Raw genomic sequence first — 21255 nt, forward strand, 5'->3', positions numbered from 1 at the left:
CACTATCTGGCAGCTAAGGTAAGTAAAAATGCTTTTAAATAAATGTCTGTTGTATGCGTGCTTACAGGTGAAGATGTGTTTATGTGAGGGTGTGAATGTGTGCGTGTGTGTGTATGTGTGTGTGTGTAAGCATGTGTATGTGAATCAAAGTAAAGGTTAAATGGCGTGTTGTGTCACTTCCTTAACCCCTGGCATTTTGGTAAATTGACGTCCATGTTCACACTGATTACTAATCCATCACACACTCCCAAACACTTCTCAGAACACACCCACCTCCCACACTGTAAGGGCTTTAGAGTGGCCTTGGCACAACAGAACTACAACATAAACACAAAAAAGAACAACAACAAACAAAAAACTGCAAAGAACAGTGTACAATGAGCAGGTGTATTCATATGAACACTGATTATCAAACTCAGATAGCAAACAATGCTTCGGCAGCTCTGTTACTGTGCCAAAAACTGTAGTTTTGCGCAAGTAAAATTTCATATCCCCAAGTGAGGACATGCGCACACAGACAAATGTAATGAGGCATGTCAGTGACCCCACGAAGGACTGACCAATCGCAGCCTGAAAAAATGTTCAGTTCGAACAACACCAATATTGCAACAAAATGAAAAAGCAATTCCCAACTTCTCTCAGTCCAGAAATTCCAGGAGTCATAGGAAACACAGCACAGGAGCCTCACAATTCATTCAGAAGCCTGCATCGTACCACAAGCCTGAGGAGTGTTTGAAGTATAGTGTATGGTTTTTCATCACATAACAATATGCCTAAATTAAGAAACTGAATTATTATTTGGAGTGTGCAACTGCATTAAAATCACTAAATTAACCTGATCTCAACTTCCTGGTGTCTGGTAGCTACTGCACAGAAAATACAAGCTTCACTAAGGGCAATGTGCATGGCATTAAAAACATTACAAATCCCAGACCGAATTATAAAAATAGAGTAAAAGTTAATGAACGAAAGACATAAAAATGATAAAAATCCAGTAAGAGGAACCAAATATATAAAACTGTAATATTGTAGTTAGAAATAGCTCCAGAAATCACTAAGTTATGATGAGAATCTATGGTTGCAGTAGACAGGGACCATGAGCTTCTTCACAGTGACAGCGATGGAGCACAGGTCAGATACACCAATCAGATTTATTCCAGTCACAAATTTTACCTTCCGATTTAGACTTTAAAGTCCTAATATTTTAGGGTTCATGTTAGACCTGGCATCCTTGGCGTGGTCTCCCCTGTCCTTTTTGCCTCTGCTTCCCTGTGAGAAAGCAGCCTCTTTCTAGCCTTGTTACCCCCACTTTTGGCCTGTTTGTGAGTGTATTTCAGGGTGTTTTCACTGTCTCACTGGGATCCTGCTAGCCAGGGCCCAGTGCTCATAGTGAAAACCCCATGTTTTCAGTATGTTTGTTATGTGTCACTGGGACCCTGCTAGCCAGGACCCCAGTGCTCATAAGTTTGTGGCCTATATGTATGTGTTCCCTGTGTGATGCCTAACTGTCTCACTGAGGCTCTGCTATTCAGAACCTCAGTGGTTATGCTCTCTCAGTTTCTTTCCAAATTGTCACTAACAGGCTAGTGACCAATTTCACCAATTTACATTGGCATACTGGAACACCCTTATAATTCCCTAGTATATGGTACTGAGGTACCCAGGGTATTGGGGTTCCAGGAGATCCCTATGGGCTGCAGCATTTCTTGTGCCACCCACAGGGAGATCTGACAATTCTTACACAGGCCTGCCCTTGCAGCCTGAGTGAAATAACGTCCACGTTATTTCACAGCCATTTACCACTGCACTTAAGTTACTTATAAGTCACCTATATGTCTAACCTTTACCTGGTAAAGGTTGGGTGCTAAGTTACTTAGGGCCATATTTATACTTTTTGATGCACAACTGCGCCAACGCAGTTGTGCGTCAAAACTTTTAACGCCGGCTAACGCCATTCCAAAGCGCCATGTGGGCGCCTTATTTATTGAATGACATTAGCCGGCGCAGCTGACTGGTGTGCGTCAAAAAAAATGACTCACACCAGGCAGCGCTGGCGTAGGGGAAAATGGAGCTTGGGCGTCAAAAAATGGGGCAAGTCAGGTCTGAGGCAAAATTTTGGCCTCAACCCGATTTGCGCAATTTATTTTGACGCCCAACCCCCATTGAAATGACTCCTGTCTTAGCACAGACAGGAGTCATGCCCCCTTGCCCAATAGCCATGCCCAGGGGACTTATGTCCAAGATCTTTGGCGCTAGACGGGACTAACGCCAAAATATAAATATGGAGTTAGCTTTGCGTCGGATTTGCGTAAAAAAAAACGACGCAAATCCGGCGCAAACAGAGTATAAATATGCCCCTTAGTGTGTGGGCACCCTGGCACTAGCCAAGGTGCTCCCACATTGTTCAGGGCAAATTCCCCGGACTTTGTGAGTGCGGGGACACCATTACACGTGTGCACTATACATATGTCACGACATATGTATAGCGTCACAATGGTAACTCCGAACATGGCCATGTAACATGTCTAAGATCATGGAATTGTCACCCCAATGCCATTCTGGCATTGGGGAGACAATTCCATGATCCCCCGAGTCTCTAGCTCAGACCCGGGTACTGCCAAACTACCTTTCCCGGGGTTTCATTGCAGCTGCTGTTGCTGCCAACCCCTCAGACAGGTTTCTGCCCTCCTGGGATCCAGCCAGGCTTGGCCCAGGAAGGCAGGACAAAGGACTTCCTCAGAGAGAGGGTGTTACACCCTCTCCCTTTGGAAAAAGGTGTCAGGGATGGGGAGGAGTAGCCTCCCCCAGCCTCTGGAAATGCTTTGATGGGCACAGATGGTGCCCATCTCTGCATAAGCCAGTCTGCACCGGTTCAGGGATCCCTCAGCCCTGCTCTGGCGTGAAACTGGACAAAGGAAAGGGGAGTGACCACTCCCCTGACCTGCACCTCCCCTGGGAGGTGCCCAGAGCTCCTCCATTGTGCTCCAGACCTCTGCCATCTTGGAAACAGAGGTGCTGCTGGCACACTGGACTGCTCTGAGTGGCCAGTGCCAGCAGGTGACGTCAGAGACCCCTTCTGATAGGCTCCTTCAGGTGTTGCTAGCCTATCCTCTCTCCTAGGTAGCCAAACCTCCTTTTCTGGCTATTTAGGGTCTCTGCTTTGGGGAATTCCTTAGATAACGAATGCAAGAGCTCATCAGAGTTCCTCTGCATCTCTCTCTTCACCTTCTGCCAAGGAATCGACTGCTGACCGCGCTGGAAGCCTGCAAAACTGCAACAAAGTAGCAACGACAACTACTTCGACCTTGTAACGCTGATCCTGCCGCCTTCTCGACTGTTTTCCTGGTGGTGTATGCTGTGGGAGTAGTCTGCCTCCTCTCTGCACTAGAAGCTCCGAAGAAATCTCCCGTGGGTCGACGGAATCTTCCCCCTGCAACCGCAGGCACCAAAGAACTGCATCACCGGTCCTCTGAGTCTCCTCTCAGCACGACGAGCGAGGTCCCTTGAACTCAGCAACTCTGTCCAAGTGACTTCCACAGTCCAGTGACTCTTCAGTCCAAGTTTGGTGGAGGTAAGTCCTTGCCTCCCCACGCTAGACTGCATTGCTGGGAACCGCGTGTTTTGCAGCTACTCCGGGTCCTGTGCACTCTTCCAGGATTTCCTTTGTGCACAGCCAAGCCTGGGTCCCCGGCACTCTAACCTGCAGTGTACAACCTCCTGAGTTGTCCTCCGGCGTCGTGGGACCCTCTTTTGTGACTTCGGGTGAGCTCTGGTTCACTCCACTTCGTAGTGCCTGTTCCGGCACTTCTGCGGGTGCTGCTTGCTTTCAGAGTGGGCTCCTTGTCTTGCTGGATGCCCCCTCTGTCTCCTCACGCAATTGGCGACATCCTGGTCCCTCCTGCGCCACAGCAGCATCCAAAAACCCTAACCGTGACCCTTGCAGCTAGCAAGGCTTGTTTGTGGTCTTTCTGCACGGAAACACTTCTACACGACTCTTCACGACGTGGGACATCCATCCTCCAAAGGGGAAGTTTCTAGCCCTTGTCGTTCTTGCAGAATCCACAGCTTCTACCATCTGGTGGCAGCTTCTTTGCACCCACAGCTGGCATTTCCTGGGCATCTGCCCACTCCCGGCCTGATTGTGACTCTTGTACTTGGTCCCCTGGTTCCACAGGTACTCTCATCAGGAAATCCATTGTTGTTGCATTGCTGGTGTTGTTGTTTCTTGCAGGATTCCCCTATCACGACTTCTGTGCTCTCTGGGGAACTTAGGTGCACTTTGCACCCACTTTTCAGGGTCTTGGGGTGGGCTATTTTTCGAACCCTCACTGTTTTCTTACAATCCCAGCGACCCTCTACAAGGTCACATAGGTTTGGGGTCCATTCGTGGTTCGCATTCCACTTCTAGAGTATATGGTTTGTGTTGCCCCTATCCCTATGTGCCCCCATTGCATTCTATTGCTATTACTGCATATTTTGGTATTGTGTACATATATCTTGTGTATATTTGCTATCCTCATACTGAGGGTACTCACTGAGATACTTTTGGCATATTGTCATAAAAATAAAGTACCTTTATTTTTAGTATATCTGTGTATTGTGTTTTCTTATGATATTGTGCATATGACACTGGTGGTACTGTAGGAGCTTCACTCGTCTCCTAGTTCAGCCTTAGCTGCTCTGCTAACCTACCTCTTCTATCAGCCTAAGCTGCTAGACACCCCTCTACACTAATAAGGGATACCTGAGCCTGGTGCAAGGTGTAAGTACCCCTTGGTGCTCACTACAAGCCAGTCCAGCCTCCTACATTCCCATGTTTTGATTGTGAGCTGGACTCTTTTTTACTGGTCGTGGTACTCTGGGCACTTTACTACTGCTGACTAGTGCTAAAGTGCTCCCTGTGTAAATTGTACGTGTAATTGGCTTTTCCATGATTGGCATATATGATTTACTAGTAAGTCCCTAGTAAAGTGAATGAGGGTCCCTGCTTGGACAGAGTGCAAACTGACTGCCAACCAGAGACCCCATTTCTAACAGTTCCTGAAGTAGCTACTCAATGCTAAGGCTCTCAGGGCCTCAGATGCAGCATTTAGGAGCCAGTACTCACTACAGGAGAGGCCATCAGCAAGGTCTGGTCCAGATCCAGTTAGTCCTGGTTATCTGGGCAGTACGGGGAACAGGTCTCCTGTAGCTTGTTGTGTCTCTGTAGCCCTACAGCAAGTCAGCCAACTGACTTTTGTAGTCCATTTCTTTGCCCTGGCTGTGAAGCAGGCCCAGCCCAGTCTTTTTCTGTTCTTTCAAAGGTCCAGAAGGGGTTCTATTCAAGTGCCTTTGTGGTGCCACATTTAAGACTGCCACTAGCTAGTGGGTCGGGGTGACTCCAGTGCACTTCCTAACCAATTGGGTAAAAGTTCCTAGGGGCAACCCTGCCCACCTTTTCAGTAGTTCCTGTTTCCCTTTCTGCAAACAGGCCCAAAATGCCACGTGTCAGGTATTTTGAAGATGGCAAATTTCTTTGGCCACACTAAATTGGGGCTCTGAGGGTTGCGGGTGTAAAGGGATGTGCACTATGGTAATCACATGCTGGGAGTTTCTGGAGAATTAAGGCAAATTAGCCACCAGGAACTTCAGGCAGAGCAAAGAAAACTTTTCTTAAAATGTATTAAAATTCCAATTTATCATTGTATTGGAGTTGTAATAACTATTAAAATAGTTGTTCAATTATTTGTCTAGCTGGTCCCATTCCCAAGACATAGTATTAGGATTTGAGTCTTTAGTTTGATTTACTACATAGGACAGGCAAGGCCTCACAAAGTGAGAATAACATTTAGCGCCTTGTCACTGTAGGGACATGGTAATATTAATTTCTACCTGTCTCAATTTTAAATACCATGACCCCTGGCTAATGGTCTACAAAGCATACACTGATTACCTTAATAATATTTTAAAGGGAGATATTTACTTGTCAAAAAGGGTTATTTTGATAGGTTACACTTCAGGGTTTACACTGCAGCAGTCAAGCAACACAGAGCAGGCATGTAGTCATCTTTGCAGTGTCCCTGTACTGGATGACACTAGGTGCTCCAGTCCACCCATGGCACTTAAAGTCCAGTCCCTGTGTTCACTTTCTACACCATATACTAGGGGATTACAGGCCAGTTAAATATGGCGATCAGGATAAAGCCAATTCAACCATGTTTAAATGAGGAGCACAGTCACTTTACTCCTGAAATATGTCAATTCACGTTTCATTTTAGAAAGTTGTGTGCAGCTTCAAAAAAGAAGTAACACAATATCTCAAAATGTGCATTCAATATTAAAATGTCAGTGAAGTATAATTGGAAAGTAAGGAAACAAAAAATGGTTGCCAAGACTATCCACTGTTGGTGTGTTGAGTGCAAGACAATGGCCATTTTATGGCCAAAGGTTATGCCCAGTGGACAGTGAATGGCACCAGGAAGAACAGAGTGCACACTTAGATAAAAAGGCCCTTTTTCCCTAAATCTCAGTTTCCACTAAATTATGAATAAGCAGGTCTTACCTTGGTCCATTTCAAGTTAATTAAAGTTACTGGACCCTCCCCAATGGCCCTTTCTGAGATATACTTAGATACATATTTCACACCCAGGACGACCTGCCAAAAGACCTAAGACACTGTCTCTGCTCTGAAGGCAGTTTTGCACCTACTACTGTTAGTTAGCCGATTAGAGCTTCAGACAGAAAAAAAGAAGCGTTCTAAAATTCAGTTTTCCTTATATTTATCACAACTCCAACTTCAACATTGAATCGGATTGTTAATAAACATGGGCTGGTCAACAGTGATTGAATATACTATGTAGCTTTTTCTAAAACAAATTTACAAAAATAGCGCTTTGATTGCAGTTTTGCTTTCCTTGTAACACCTACAAATTAAGAAGAACATTTGTGGGCTTGTCTTGTATGAACACAACAACTGTAAATTCTTACAATTCCTACTTTTAAATACTAGGCACCCTTACCTTGTGGGTTGCAAGGCCTATATATGGGCGACATACTATTTATTTAAAAATAGGTTTCCTTCTTGTCCTGTGACAGCTCTGCCTGCAGATTTAAAAGCTACAGCAGTCAGGCTACGCACATAGGCTTGAAGCCATATTTTACTGGTCAGCTTGGTGGATGGCAAAATACATGCTACAGTCCACAGGTGACATTTAGTTTCCCTGCCATTCGTGACGTTCTTGTACATATGCTTTGGCCTTACTGGAAAGTTAATATGCCCGTTAGCAGTTGGCTGGTCCACAGCATATACACTGCTGGCAGGACAGCAGTGCCCCAGTGAGCAGAGCTAAAACATAGCAGCACCAGTTCACACCAAATGGGGGTTTAATCCACAAAGGAGGCACTTTCTTGCAGTATTTATATGTTAGGACTGCAGTTGTTACCCATTCAAGAAAGGTCAAACAAAGAAGCAACCAACTATGATTTTGTTTATTGTCTGTGTTAAAAAGGTTTAATCAAACATAGTCACATAAATCACTGCTAAGTTGTACACGAAACAAGCATTCGCAGCAGTACCTTTAAGTTAGAAATAAACAGTCAGTGATGAGTTCAGTAGGCACTTGGAGTGGCCTTGTTCTGTTGTTGAGAGTCTTACTTATGGCTGAGAGAGCCTCTGGTTTTGGGATGTTGGTGTAAAGTCACTGTATGTCTACGGTGACAAGGAATTCAGACGGGGGATCGAAGGGGCTGGTATTCATCTTGATAATCATGTCTTTCTATTCCTGACAGAAGCGCGAGTACCTGCCACAAACTGTTCAAGAAAAATCTAATGATAGGATTACTGCCGGTTTTGCCTTGCTCATATGAACCTTGGGAAGTGTATAAATAGTGCAAAGGTGAGTGTGGTCGAAAAATTCATTCTTTTTGGCTAAGCCATCCCTTTGCATATGCTAGGTTGCCTACTGGACCTAAACAGATACGGTGGCCCTGTTGGGAGAAAAACAAGTATTTGCTTAGCCAAGGGGTTTTATGGGAAAGACTAATTGGCTTTACCATTGGTTGTTTGGGACTGGTGATTTTCCAGTCTTATCACTGCATATAAACATGCAGCAGCTTATCTTGAATTTGAAAAACATCCATGTGGTTTAATTGGCAACTTGTTTTGTGCCCTTAGCTCACTAATTCTCACAACCCACCCATCAATCATCGGTTGGGGTATGAAATGGGCCCGGGAACTAAAATAAAAGTGGTCCCATCAGCAAATCAGATAGCTAAAATAGTGGCAACATTTGCAGATCAGGCCAGTTTTGAACTTGTAAACACACATTATGTGGGTATTTTGGACAGTAGACTGCACGTGTTTGTATTTGCTGCAGGCAATGTTTGTGATAATATCAGGGAACATCAACTTTAAAAACCGGCCCACGTGGTCATAAAATATGCCCACACCTGCTGAGAAAACGACCCACACACTGATCTGTCAGACTAGCCCATGGGGCACAGCCTGATCATTCATTGCTAAATATTTGAGGGTATTTAGATGACTATATCACTCAGGATATTAGAATTTTGGAGCTGCGCTTAGAAACTGTTTGTCTTTCCTACTATTTCTTCTTCTTACAGTTTGTCGTTTTCTGCGTCAGGCTGAGATGCTCATTTTGGTAAACGTGTTGTAAAATGGTTGACTGATCAAAGAACCCCAAGTCATGCACTGTGGATCCTCATTCTCTGCACCTGGTGCCAGAACAAAGACCTTTCAACAGCCTGTTGCAAGGACCGCTATGACTGGAATGTCTTAAGCTACCAATGACGGTGTGGGTTTCCAGTAATTACTGGAGGATGCAAAGGCATGGCATCACCAGAAGCAAATGCACTAAACAAAATACCATGAACTGATGAAAGAGGGCATGGCGAAAAGGGTGCACCACCCGGATCTTCATTCAAAAGACACTGAGAGAAGCGGCTGCTTCACAAGTCAGGGCTTAAGAATGAGGCATTTGCTGGCAGCAGTCAGTTCTAGTTTTTGGACATTAGAATCAAAGGAGGTACAGAGGCAATATATTTAATACTAAAAGTAATTAAGGTGGTTCAGTATTAAACTGTGGAAACAGTATCATGGCCACGCCTGACAGTAATTTTTAGAAAAGCCAGAAACATATATACAACTACCGAGGAATAGAATTCCAAATGGTGAATATTTGGTACATTTTGCAAAGTGTAACTTTGAATAACGTATAGTAGAAAGATACGCCTCCAAAAAGTAATTATTCAAGTGATGTATTTTCCAGGACAAACACAGAAATAACCCAGAAAAGTAGGAACAGAGAAAGTATGAGGTCTACATGGAGAACAGAGCAGGAGAGAGCCTTAGGGACATATTTAAGAAAAGTGCTCTGAGCAGGCATTAAAAGTGCCATAAAAAATGTTGCAAGGAAATCTCCTAGATTTCCTTGGCCATTTTTTTGCCCCCCTCATAGGGTAATGCCCCTAGCATAGGCATAATGTAGGGCAAAGGGTTACATGCATTTCACTTTGTAAATATGGCGCAATGATTTTGGCCTCGTTGGGCCACATTAGCATAAAGAAGTGACGCTAATGTGGCGCACGTTGCCACTAGGGGCTTCTAAATATGCCCCACAGTTAGGTGTGCAGTAGAAGGGAAAGCATCATACCCACACAAAAAGGGTATCTGAAACAGGACGAATGATGTAAAGCCTGAAAACAATATAATATGAGTCAGAGGGCTGATTGGGGCGGCTCAAGAATTTGCCCGTCGAGTGGGTAAGACAGACGAATGAGCTCAGACAGGATAAGTGGTTGCAGAGTTTCTCCTTCTAAAGGTACATTGAACAAACTAAGATTTATTGCATTCATTTTGAAGAAAGAGCACTTTCAGCATAGGACTTGAAAACATATTGACAACCATTTTTCAGGGCTCTTGGAACCCACTCAAGGAGATGCAACCTTAGATCTGAGAACTGTAAGATTTAATGCAGAACAAATAGATACGCGTAGACATGTCACTAACAATGCTAAGGCTTTATTTACAAATAACAAATAGGTACGAACTAATGCAAGCAACACAAACTCATCAGAAACTATTTGCCAAAAGATTCACTTTCAAAATGCTTACCTTCAAATTACATTTATTAGGTAATCCAATGTCTATGGTTTATTTTCAGTTCTACTTATGGTAAAAACTAATGATCAGAAAACAAAAATGGTTTATTTTCAGCCCATTTATTGACAAAACTAATGTTTAAAAAAAATAAAAAACATTAAAATTCACAACTTATAGTTTACTGAGCTAACTATAACATGTGAGCCCACCTACTGCTTATGTTCTCACATATAATATCACTTATGACATGTTAAATGACATCATTGATTACATCACTGATGACATCTTAAATGAAATGTTAAATGACAAAAGAGTTTTACTCATTCTGTGCCTATGGAGCATGGGTTGATATATATCTGACACAGACCCTCATGAATCAACACATTTCACAACAGACACAGAATAGTTAAAACTCTTTGATACATCAGACCCTTAATTTTGTAATTTTAAACTGTTTATGGATAGGGGGTCATGTATGTGTACTTAATTTACCAGTTGCATTCAAAGCAGTTGAGTTTCTACTCTTCCTTGAGTGCCCGGTAAAAATTAGTATTCAAGCACTGGTATAATGATGATTAAATCTTTTGAATTGAAATAGACATAAACTGTGGTCTAGGGACCACTCCTACACGATTTGGATTCCTAATCCACGGGTGTAAGGATTTAGTTCAGTGCACCATCACTGAGTAAGGGCATCCAAGTTACTGCAGCCTCACACACTCTACTGAGCATTTCTGCAGATGTGGTACTTGTGCTTTCTGGGCCACTAACAGTCTTTAAAGGGTTCAGGACACGTTGGTAATTCAAGCCTGATTTAATTCTTAAGAATAGCACACTCAAGCATAGCACAAAAAAAACACTACTGGTCTGATTTAAAAGTTGGCGAAGAGGGAATTTCGCCTCAAGAGCAACAGAGCTCCCACGCTGCCAACATTATTGTCTGATCGCCGAGTTAGACTTGGGCGGAATATAGATTTGATGCTGGCACAGACTACTTTGTCTCCACCATGGTCAAATCCCTCCAATGACCCGATAGAGTAAGAGCTGTCAGAGGTCTGGCTATATGCCCACCCTCATAATATAGATGGGTGGACATACAGCCAATTTTGAATGCCGGTCACCACCAGAAAAAACCTATTATGGGACATTGTAAATTACCCAATGCCCCCTTCACCGTGAAAGAAACCTCCCATGGCAAGGGAGGGAGCCACTTTTTTTTTTAAATATATATATATATATTTTTTTAAATATATACGTTTGCTGTACTGCTACATCATATTGATGGAGCCATCCGTCAAACTTACAATGCATTGACAGGAACTGATGTGATGGTGTTTCAAGTCAATGCTAGAAAATGCCTGCTGGGACAATGGACATTTCTTTATTTGGGGAGCATCACCTCTGTCAGGGTCATGGCAGAGAAAGAGGCCAAGATAGGGCCTGATTTAATTCACTCGCAAATAATTAATTCAGGCCCTTGATGCTTAAAAATGTTTATTTCAAAAGTTTAATTGTGTTGCTTAGTACATGAATGAGAATAACACAGAATATAATTAAAATCCACTTGTGCATGTTGCTAGTTACAAAGTTCCTAGCAGCCTACCACCTTAATGCTAATTTAGTGTGCTGCACTATGACAGCATGGATTAGCTACTTTGCCTCTAGAGTTTCTGGGGGCTCTGCACTCTGCAACCCTGTGCACAGCAGATCAGCTGTGTTTTTCAGACTTCAGCAGGGAGAGTGTGTTCTTTCAGCTTAGCGCCTCTCATCACCGGATTGACTCTTTGCATAAGAGTGGATGCTCAGGCAGTCTGACAGGACCTCTCGTGATGACCTGGTACAAACACCTCTTCAATTCAGTGGTCAGATCAAGGGCTTTATATAGGATATTAAACAATGATTTTAGGCCTACAATGTAAAATCTAGAGGAGATTTTTTTAAATTTGGGATGAAAAAGGTATGAACTAGTGTGGTGAAAATACATCACTTCGGACAACATGTCTACAGTTAAATCTTGAAATGCAGATACTAAGTAGTTAGTGGCAGACTAGTGTTACCTGATGCTATAACAAATCAGTGTTTAGAGGAAATGACACTTTCAGAAGTTCTGCGAAAGATAATGACATGCTGAATGTGGACCAAAGCCAGATAGGCTAACTTAATGTTTTCAAAATGGAGTCTGATGTGGGAATTCACAACATTACTCTGTATGAAAGTGTACTAATTTTCAGGGTTGTTATCACTACGTACAGTTTCTAGTGAATCGTTCAAAGTTGCATGAATCATTTTGTGCAAATCAATAGATTTTGATCCATCTTTACGAAACAACATAAATCTAAATTATATTTCTATTTGCTCTTCTTAGGAAGTACAAAGATGGTGTGTGTTAGCCAACTTTTTAAACTGTTCGATATTAAAAGTTAGATATTTTACTGGCAAAATATTTACCGTCATGTACACCAGATATATTGCTGTAATCAATAGGCCTATGGCCATGATTGTATATGATTGTATAAAGCAGTAAGAAATCTGTACGTATTTTTAGAGGACGGCCATTTTATCATGGAAAATATTTAACGTGGCAATGACTCCAAAAACTATTTCTAATATCTCATACTGCTGAAACATGAGCACCTTTTAAGAATCCAGACAGCAAATATAAGCAGCAAATGTCTTTGTCCACATAGGCTGACAAACAGAAACATTAAGGCTCTTTTAGAGCCTGGCGGGTGGGCCACCAGTTCAGCGGATAAGACTATGGCCTCTGCTCCTCTTGTTGAGGACTACCAGCCCTATTGTGAGATTGCCATTTGCCTGCTAGGATCTCACTGTTTCAGAGCAATAGCCTGTGTGTCAGTTGTACTGAAGTTAGAAAAGTTTGCAGAGCATGAGCCATGTTGTTTCAAAGCAGGAGTATGTTTTAAAAAAATAAAATGGCACTGTCCATGAATCCCAGGCACTTTTCATCTTTCACATCAGGAAGTTTGTTTGATTTCCCTGCCTGGGAACCCCATGCCTCAAATGGCAGTTTCCAGGCAGAGAAACTATGGCCCTCATTACAGCCCCGGCGGATGGCGGAACAAAATGGAGAAAAGTACTGCCAACAAGCTGGTGGTATTTTCCCCATAAAATGACATTGGCGGTTTGGCTCAAGCCAAACCGCCAATGTACCACTCCGTTCGCCACAGCAGTAACAGCCGCCGAGCTGGAGACTTCAGTCTCCAGCCAGGCAGCCATCACTAGGCTGCCCGTGGGATTATGACCCCGCCTACCGTCATGGTTTTCGTGGCTTCCTTACCGCCACAAAAACCATGGCAGTATGCACTATCAGTGACAGGGAATTCCTTCCCCGTCAATGATAGGGGTCTTCCTCAAGCCCTTCCCCCTCCCCAGGTTTCCCCCCAAATCCCCTCCCACTCCAGACCCACCTCCCGACATACATGCACTTTCATGCACCATCGTACACACTCATATACACTCTCATACCCACATTCACCCATGCCTGCATACATCCATTCACACACACATCCACACACACTGACATACATACAAGCACACACGCACTCAACCAACACAACATACACGCACTCACACATCCATACATGCACACACATACCACATGCAACACACACCCGCATTCAGGCACACACAAACATTCACACACCCGCACACACACACACAACGCCCCCATCCCCTCCCCTGTCGGAGCACCCGACTTACCTGATTTCAGGGGGTCCTCCGGCAGGAGACGGTACGGGGCGCTGCTGCCAGCAGCAGCGTCCGCCAGCAGAACACCGCCAGGCCGTATCACGTGTCATGATAAGGTCTGCGGCAGTCTACCGTCATCCGCCGTCATGGCCGCAGCCGGAATTCCACCATCCTTCTGGTGGAATTCCAGCTATCGTCATAATTTGGCAGATGGCTGGTAGCCGCGGAGACGGTCTTTTGGCAGCCGTCACTGCGGCGGTAGGCACCAATGTTAAAATGAGGGCCTTAGTGTCAGATGCTCTAGCCTAAATATACCATCACTATGTTCTGGGGGCCCCGTGCCAGGCAAACCACTATGTCAAGGCTTTCTACTAGTAAAGCAAGGGTGAGGTTCCTTAAGTGGAAACAATAAGGTCCACCCACCATTAATTTAGGTGCACAAACCATGAGCTTGGTGGAACAGGTGAACTGGTAGGAGTTTGGCAGTTCGTTCGGGCTGCCAAACTATAAATGACCCCATTATCTATGTGGTTTCCTCTGAAAGGGCCAAGTAAGAACTATGATTGACCCAACAATGCAATAGTGAATTTAGTACTAAGAAGACAATGTCAACCACTGTATGTTTTCACTGGTTGACAGTGCAAAAACTCTTCTATTCATGTCAATGATTGCACACATGATCCTCCATTAAATTACACCAGCTTAGATGCTAACACTTTTTGGGGTAGATCTAAAAAAGAAATTTGTGATTAATTAATTCAGATACACAACCTGTGACTATATAATCAAAAGACATAATGGCAGACTCTTATGCCCATCAGACAGGCTCCTGGATTATTATATCACTATATGCGGTAACACAATTTTATATTCTTTTCCTGTGAGTCAGTTACTAGGTCTAAAACCTACCATGCTAGATAGCCAAACCACTGTAGCTTACATTAAAAGTCTACAATTTCAAACATGGGTTTACCTAAAGCAATAGGCTGCATCTAATGCGCGCTTCTTCCTCCGGCTGTGCTGTTGTGAATCATGTCTGTAAGAGGGTAACAACATCAGAAGAAGGTGTGGAGTCTTTCCACTGTGCTTTTTCCTATTCGACCTTAATGTTTTTAGATCCCCACTAGTAAACACCGTGTTGTCATCAATACCTTGGGAAAAAAAAGGAAGATAAACATTGAGTTGACTTATGTAGATAAATAACGTTTGGAGTTGCTTGCATGCACAACCATTCCAATGCTAGTAAGTCCAAAACAAACCATAAAATTCCCAAGCTATGATTAGCTCTGCAATGCATACCTTGCACACCACCGATGCACACCATAACTGCCAAATGCAACACTCCAGAGCTCACCCATAATGTGACAGATCGCATTATGAATTACATAAATTATCTCAGAGGCAACAACATGTTACCATTAACATTATCAATGATGCTTGCTTGCAGATGATTTGTTATTTAATGATGTTGTGCTCTCAGGTAAGGCAAATGTAATGAGAATCTAAGCATTGCACTTAGGGCCATATGTAAGAACACATTTTCTCATTGACACAGAATGGGAAAAACCCTTTGCTACATCTGGCCCTTAGTGTACAAGTTATGGTTTGCATTGTTGGTGTGCGAGTTATTTATTTCACAGGTTAATGTGACTAAAAAATGTAAGAGTATTTAATTCATAACAGTACTTTATCTGTCATTTTTTCTGTGAATTTCAAAAGTTGTTTTGAACACACATCAATATATCAAGAGTAAAATAAACCATAACTTCATTTTAAATTAGTTTGTTTGTGATTTTCCTTTAAAGTTTCAATGCATACCTCTTGCTGTGCCCAATCCCTGGTGTGCACATAAACTTTGGCAGGCCCTGCGCCCAAATCCTACACATATTCAACTTCAGCAGGGCTCACCCTATAGCCATGAGCAGCAGGGGATGGCAGCAACTCTGTGCAAAAATCCTGCATCAACCTCACTCCAACATGTGTGCAATGGCCACTCTGCCCAGATTTTGGTCATAAACAGTGTAGCTGGTCACACAGTGTGATAATGAGTAAGATCTTACATCTTATCCCCACATTGGCCAAACCCCTGCAACTGTCCAGCCTTAACATCCATCCATCTACCTTGGGTGCCCAACCCCAGTGCTCCCAGCTGTTGGCCATTTGCGGTTGAGGTACACTACTTCTTTTTATAAAAACATTTTCATTATTCACAGGTACATTTGTGTCTCATGAGACGGTCAGGATGATCTGTGGGAGGTAAGTGAGAGTTTGAAATCTTCAAATTTTCTTCTGGAGTCACAGATCTAAAAACAAAATCATCAATAATTTTAATGTCCTGGGAGATTCCTTGGGACCCACTCAATAGTCTGTAGTCAGAGTCTGCTCACCCTGCCCTCCATTGCACAATTTTTTTATTTTTCCCAGCTCATTGCTTGGCCTATAAACGTGTGGATCTTCAAATCTGCAGTGGATGATGGGACAAAATCCCCTTGTCTATTTGCATTTTCTCATTTTCTAATATGGATTTCTGAATCCTTCAAGGACCATGAATTAGTGGTACAGATATCTGTAAAATTACTTTTTTAAGTTCCTCCAAACACCTTTTTTAAAACACATATCTCAAAACGTACTGAATGCATATACAGCAGACCAACAAAGGATAATGTAATCATTACTTGTGCCTTGGGAATGACTCCTGTAGGAATTGGAATGCATAGGCTGCCACCTACAAAATATAGGCCCGTATTTATACTTTTTTTGCGCCGCATTTGCGTCGTTTTTTGACGCAAAAACGGCGCAAACTTGCAAAATGCCTTTGTATTTTGTAGGTTTGCGCCGTTTTGCGTCAAAAAGCGGTGCAAATGCAGCGCTAAAAAAAGTATAAATACGGGCCATAATCTCTGCAATACCAAGAGGAATATTACGCTGTTTTTGCTTGACTGTATGTGTGTCAATTGGTGGATGTGGGCTGGAAAGAACAGCAGCTGCAGAAGATATTTAGAGTCCACGACAGTGATAAAGCGACATTTCCAGATTTGAGAAAATATATACCAGCACTGTAAAAAATGTATCCTGGATCTTGCACATACTTTGGTGTTTGTTTCACTTACTGAACAAAATCAAGATCCTACTAAATGATGGCACTGAACACCAGACCTACCTGCAAATCTTGTTTCCAATTCTTCACTCTTGTTAGGGATAATGTAATTATTGGAAGGCACAAAGGTACAGCAAGGACAATGTAAACTTATTTTAAATCCAAGGTTTCTGTCTGCAAGGCAAGAAAATGGGAATTATTAGTGTGAACAAATGTATTTTGTCATTAAGGAATAATATTTGCCACAAAATACATGCAACGTTCTTTCAGAAGGAAACTCAAATGACAAACAGTATGTACATTATTGGATTTGGCTTAACACTTCAAATGAATTACTTCTAAATTGAAAATATTGCAAATTATGTTTCTCAAAAACATAAGAGGGGAGGGAAGAGGAAAAGGGACATGATTCTGCTCTTGGAAGAGGGGGCTGTTGTGAAGGTATTGACCCTCTCAGAGAATAAAACAGCCTAGAAAAGTTACAAAAAATCTGAAGTAGACAGGAAATATGGTAGAAAAGGAGAGAGGAAGATAAAAATGGGCCTACATACTGAAATAAAAGAAGAAAAAAACATTTAACAAGAGAGAATGAAATAATCTAAAGAAAAGTGAGGTACATGCCATTATCTCCTCAGTGCTGTGATTTGCCAGTTAGTTTCTTACCTTGTACGGATGAAAAACATAGTAACCCTCACCAATCCTAATCTGACGCAAATTTCAAGATTGCATCTGTATTAATGAATGCATGGTTGGATCTGGCCCTTTCTGCAGGGTTGTCCACAAGCCTTTTGCCTTTACCCTCTACCTTTGCTGAATTTGTTTGTTTTCCTTTGCTTAGCTGCTAACCAGTGCTAAAGTGCTTGTGCTTTCTCCTTTAAACATTGTAACATTGGCTTGGCCCTGGTTACCAGATACAGAAAAAGTAAAGATGTTCCGTGCAGGATTTCTATGCAACCGAAGTTACTTTAGTGAATCAAGTCCACTTCACCATCTTGTCCTTAAAGTCTATTTAAGTAGAAATTCGGTAGCTTGGTTGGGGAGAGATCCAGGAAGCATCAAGTGTTTCATTAAACCAGGCTCAGTAGGAAGGTTGAGCATGAGGATGTTGGTGCCAACTCATAGTTCAATGTTATGAGCCAATGCTGACTTGTAGTTGTGGAGAAGACAGTGCATGTGGAAAGGCTGCTCAGATATGGTTCTTTTTTTTTTTGCTCTGGAAGTACACGTTCATTAGGCACAGTGAGATTAGGATATGTGAGATTGGATGACCTGCCACAGCTTAGCACTGGAAAAGGTGAAAAGAGCTATGTTAGGTTAGAACTCAGTTGGCAATATAGAGAAATGTAAGGAAAGAATATGGCTTTCTATAACTAGGACAAAGGAAGTCCACTGTGCATGCTACATGAGAGAATCAGGTTGCAGTTCTAGTATTGAGACTAGAGTGGTTTTGAGGGGTAATAAGGTTGACAGTATGTTATGATTTACTCGAAAATAAAAGCTGAATCAAGATGACTGGATCAGTAGATATTTATTGAACGCTTCCCGAGCTCCGTCTTTCTCACACACTGTCAACCTACATTCTTAACATTCTACTTTGAGCTCCCGGGTGTACCATTCCACTACATTCCAAGGGACCACGGAAGATACTATTCTTACTTATAACAACATTATGTAAATATTTCTTATAGCCATAAACTATCTATTCGTAACAACTATTTACATTTTCTTAATATGCTTCATTTTCTCCGTTTACAGTTTGTGGATTATAACACAGTGGTTACCAAGAAACCACTCAAACTAGCTTCAGTATTAATGTTGTCAAGGGCTATTGAGTGTGAATGGGTTGATTAAAAAAACTTGAATTTGGAGATATAGATATAATATTCAATTTAGAAGACATGTACATTTTATTGCATACCATTCAGGGCAAAGTAAGGAATCTATAAATGACTGTGTATTGAGATAGGTAAATATAGGTAAAACAATAACTTCACTATGGCTGTGCTAGAAAGGGTGAGCATTGCCCTTAGTCATTTGGAAGCTGTCATAGTGAATTCTCAGGGGAATTTCACATACGGCTGCAACAAAAGTACCCACTGCTGCACAGAGTTTGTGACAATTTGTTGGCAATTGGGTTAGTGGTTGAGGAGGGTGAAACCCTACTCAAGCAGCAATCACAGTCTCTGTCAGGTTGAGACACAAACATACCCCAAATTAACCCGTGCTCAACCCTATGGGGGCTTGTACAAAAGAAGTCAGTCTTAACTTATAGGCAATGTGTAAAGTATTTACACAGCACTTCAAACAGTAATAACGTGAATACACAACAAAAGAAAATCCCACACCAATTAAGAAAAATACATTAAAATTGAATAAATTATTTGATATCAAAAATTACAAAAATCCAATCAGTAGAAATGGAGATAGGCAATTTCAACGTTTTTTATAAAAATAGTACCTAGAAGCACAAAGTGCCAACTGTGGTTATCTGGTTTCGCCATACCAGGACAAAGTCCCAGGTTCAGGCTGACTGCGATTGAGCACAAGCCAGCTACAGGCACCAAGATAGGCCAGCAGAACAAAAGTACCTTAAATCCTGTATTGCGAAGCATTCGAGATCTTGTGTTGAAAATGCACTGCACAGCGGTGATTCCGAGGAGCTGGAGATTGTGATGTGGAACAATGTATCACCCTTGAAGATGCCATTAACAAGGGACATATGATGCAATATCATGCATTGGAGATGCATCGTGCAACAGTTGTTATGAAGAAGCGCGGGGCTGCGATGCGGAGTCGTGCATCGTCATCAAGGATGTAGTTGACAAGAGGCTAGCGATGCGAAGGCATGCGTCAAGGATGCATTGTGTAGCAGCGGTTCCAAAGAAATTGTGAGATGAGATAGAGGCTCTGCATCTGAGATGCATTGCACTGCAGCAGCTACACAGTGGGGATGTGAGGAGTTTTGTCACACTGTGTCTGTTCCAACCACAGGAACACAACTGGGCTGGTAGACCACTTTCATGCCCACTTCCACGGGTACAGAACTGGGGTGGTACCATTTGGGGGTTAGGACACACAACAGAGTCCAGGTGGCTGGAACAAGGTGGTTGGAGTCTTTTACGTTCCCTGAGGCTCTAATCAGGAGGTCAGCCAGCTAGCCATTTGAGTCACTCTGGCAGTCCTGGGTTCAAGATACAGGTACAGTCCTTTCACAAAGACAGCAGGGAAGAAGAGCAGCAGTCATACTTGCAGACCAGAACAACAGTCCTTGTAGGTCTTCCACAGGGCCAAAAGTGTACTGAAGTTGGATCTCAGGGTCCAATATTTATAACTCTTTGATGTAGGGGAAGTTTCTAGAGAACTCCTTTGAAGTCCTTGAAGTGTCCTGTCTCTACTGACCTGGTTCCAAGCTGGCTGCATGAGCAGTGCAGAGGTGACAAGTCCTTTGTGTGAAGGCAGGACACAGCCTACTATGTTGCAAGTGGGGCTGTTCCCAATTCTGCCCCCATCCTGCCATTTGATTGCCCAATCCAGGCACCCGTAATCTTTCTACTATGTGGCTGTCTGGTAGGGATTAACAATGTTCAACTGCTAACTACACCAGTCATGTGACCCAGGAACAGGCTCTATGTCCAACTCTTTAAATATGGAGTAACCAATAAAGAGAGTAAGAAGAGAGGGCTCGCTTGTCAAATATCATCAATCAACTTAAAAAACAGGAACACTACCCAGTTTTTTGACTGTTTTAGCCAAGATGCTCTATAGTCTCTAGTGTGAAACAAACCTTTCAGATTATATTAAAAATGCCCTTAGGTTATTTCAAAAAGACCCCTCACCCACCAACTAGTTAGTGATATGCTTCATCATTGGGGTCCCACCTCAGACACCTAGGGTGTCAGTGGTGTGCTTCAATGCCTGATTACAGTGAAGTGGGTTTTTTTTGTGTGTAAAGAGATGAAGTAAAAATTGTCTAACCGATACCCAACAAAAGGGTGTACTTTCATTGTGGATCCATGGAGCCCTAGAGAGCATTTTGAATAAAACAGTCAACAAAAATAGGTAGTGTGCTCATTTTTTATGTTGATTTAGAACTTTTTAAATACACTGCACCCTGCCCTATGGGCTGCTTAGGGCCTACCCTAGGGATGACACATATGTATTATGGAGGAAGGTTTATGCCTGGCAAATGCTTTTTTTGGCAGGTTGAAATGGCTGCTTTGAACTGCACACACAGGCTGCAGTAGCAGGCCAGAGGCACGTTTAAAAAGGCTACTTAAGTGAGTGGCACAATTAGTGCTGCAGGCCAACTAGTAGCATTTAATTTACAGGCCCTATTACATGTAGTACCACT

General features: G+C 42.7%; 1 protein-coding gene across 1 annotated transcript in view; it reads right to left on the bottom strand.

Annotated features, from left to right (window-relative positions):
- TGFB2 (transforming growth factor beta 2) overlaps positions 1-21255 on the bottom strand; it is a 326829-nt gene that overhangs the window by 14500 nt on the left and 291074 nt on the right. The window contains exons 4-5 of the mRNA XM_069233880.1: positions 16968-17078; positions 14781-14958 (exon numbers count right to left, since the gene is read on the bottom strand). Of these exons, the coding sequence (XP_069089981.1) occupies positions 14781-14958; positions 16968-17078 (289 nt within the window). The remainder of the gene's footprint in view (positions 1-14780; positions 14959-16967; positions 17079-21255) is intronic.

This window comes from Pleurodeles waltl, chromosome 5 (assembly GCF_031143425.1).
Source record: "Pleurodeles waltl isolate 20211129_DDA chromosome 5, aPleWal1.hap1.20221129, whole genome shotgun sequence".
NCBI classification, from domain to species: Eukaryota; Metazoa; Chordata; class Amphibia; order Caudata; family Salamandridae; genus Pleurodeles; species Pleurodeles waltl.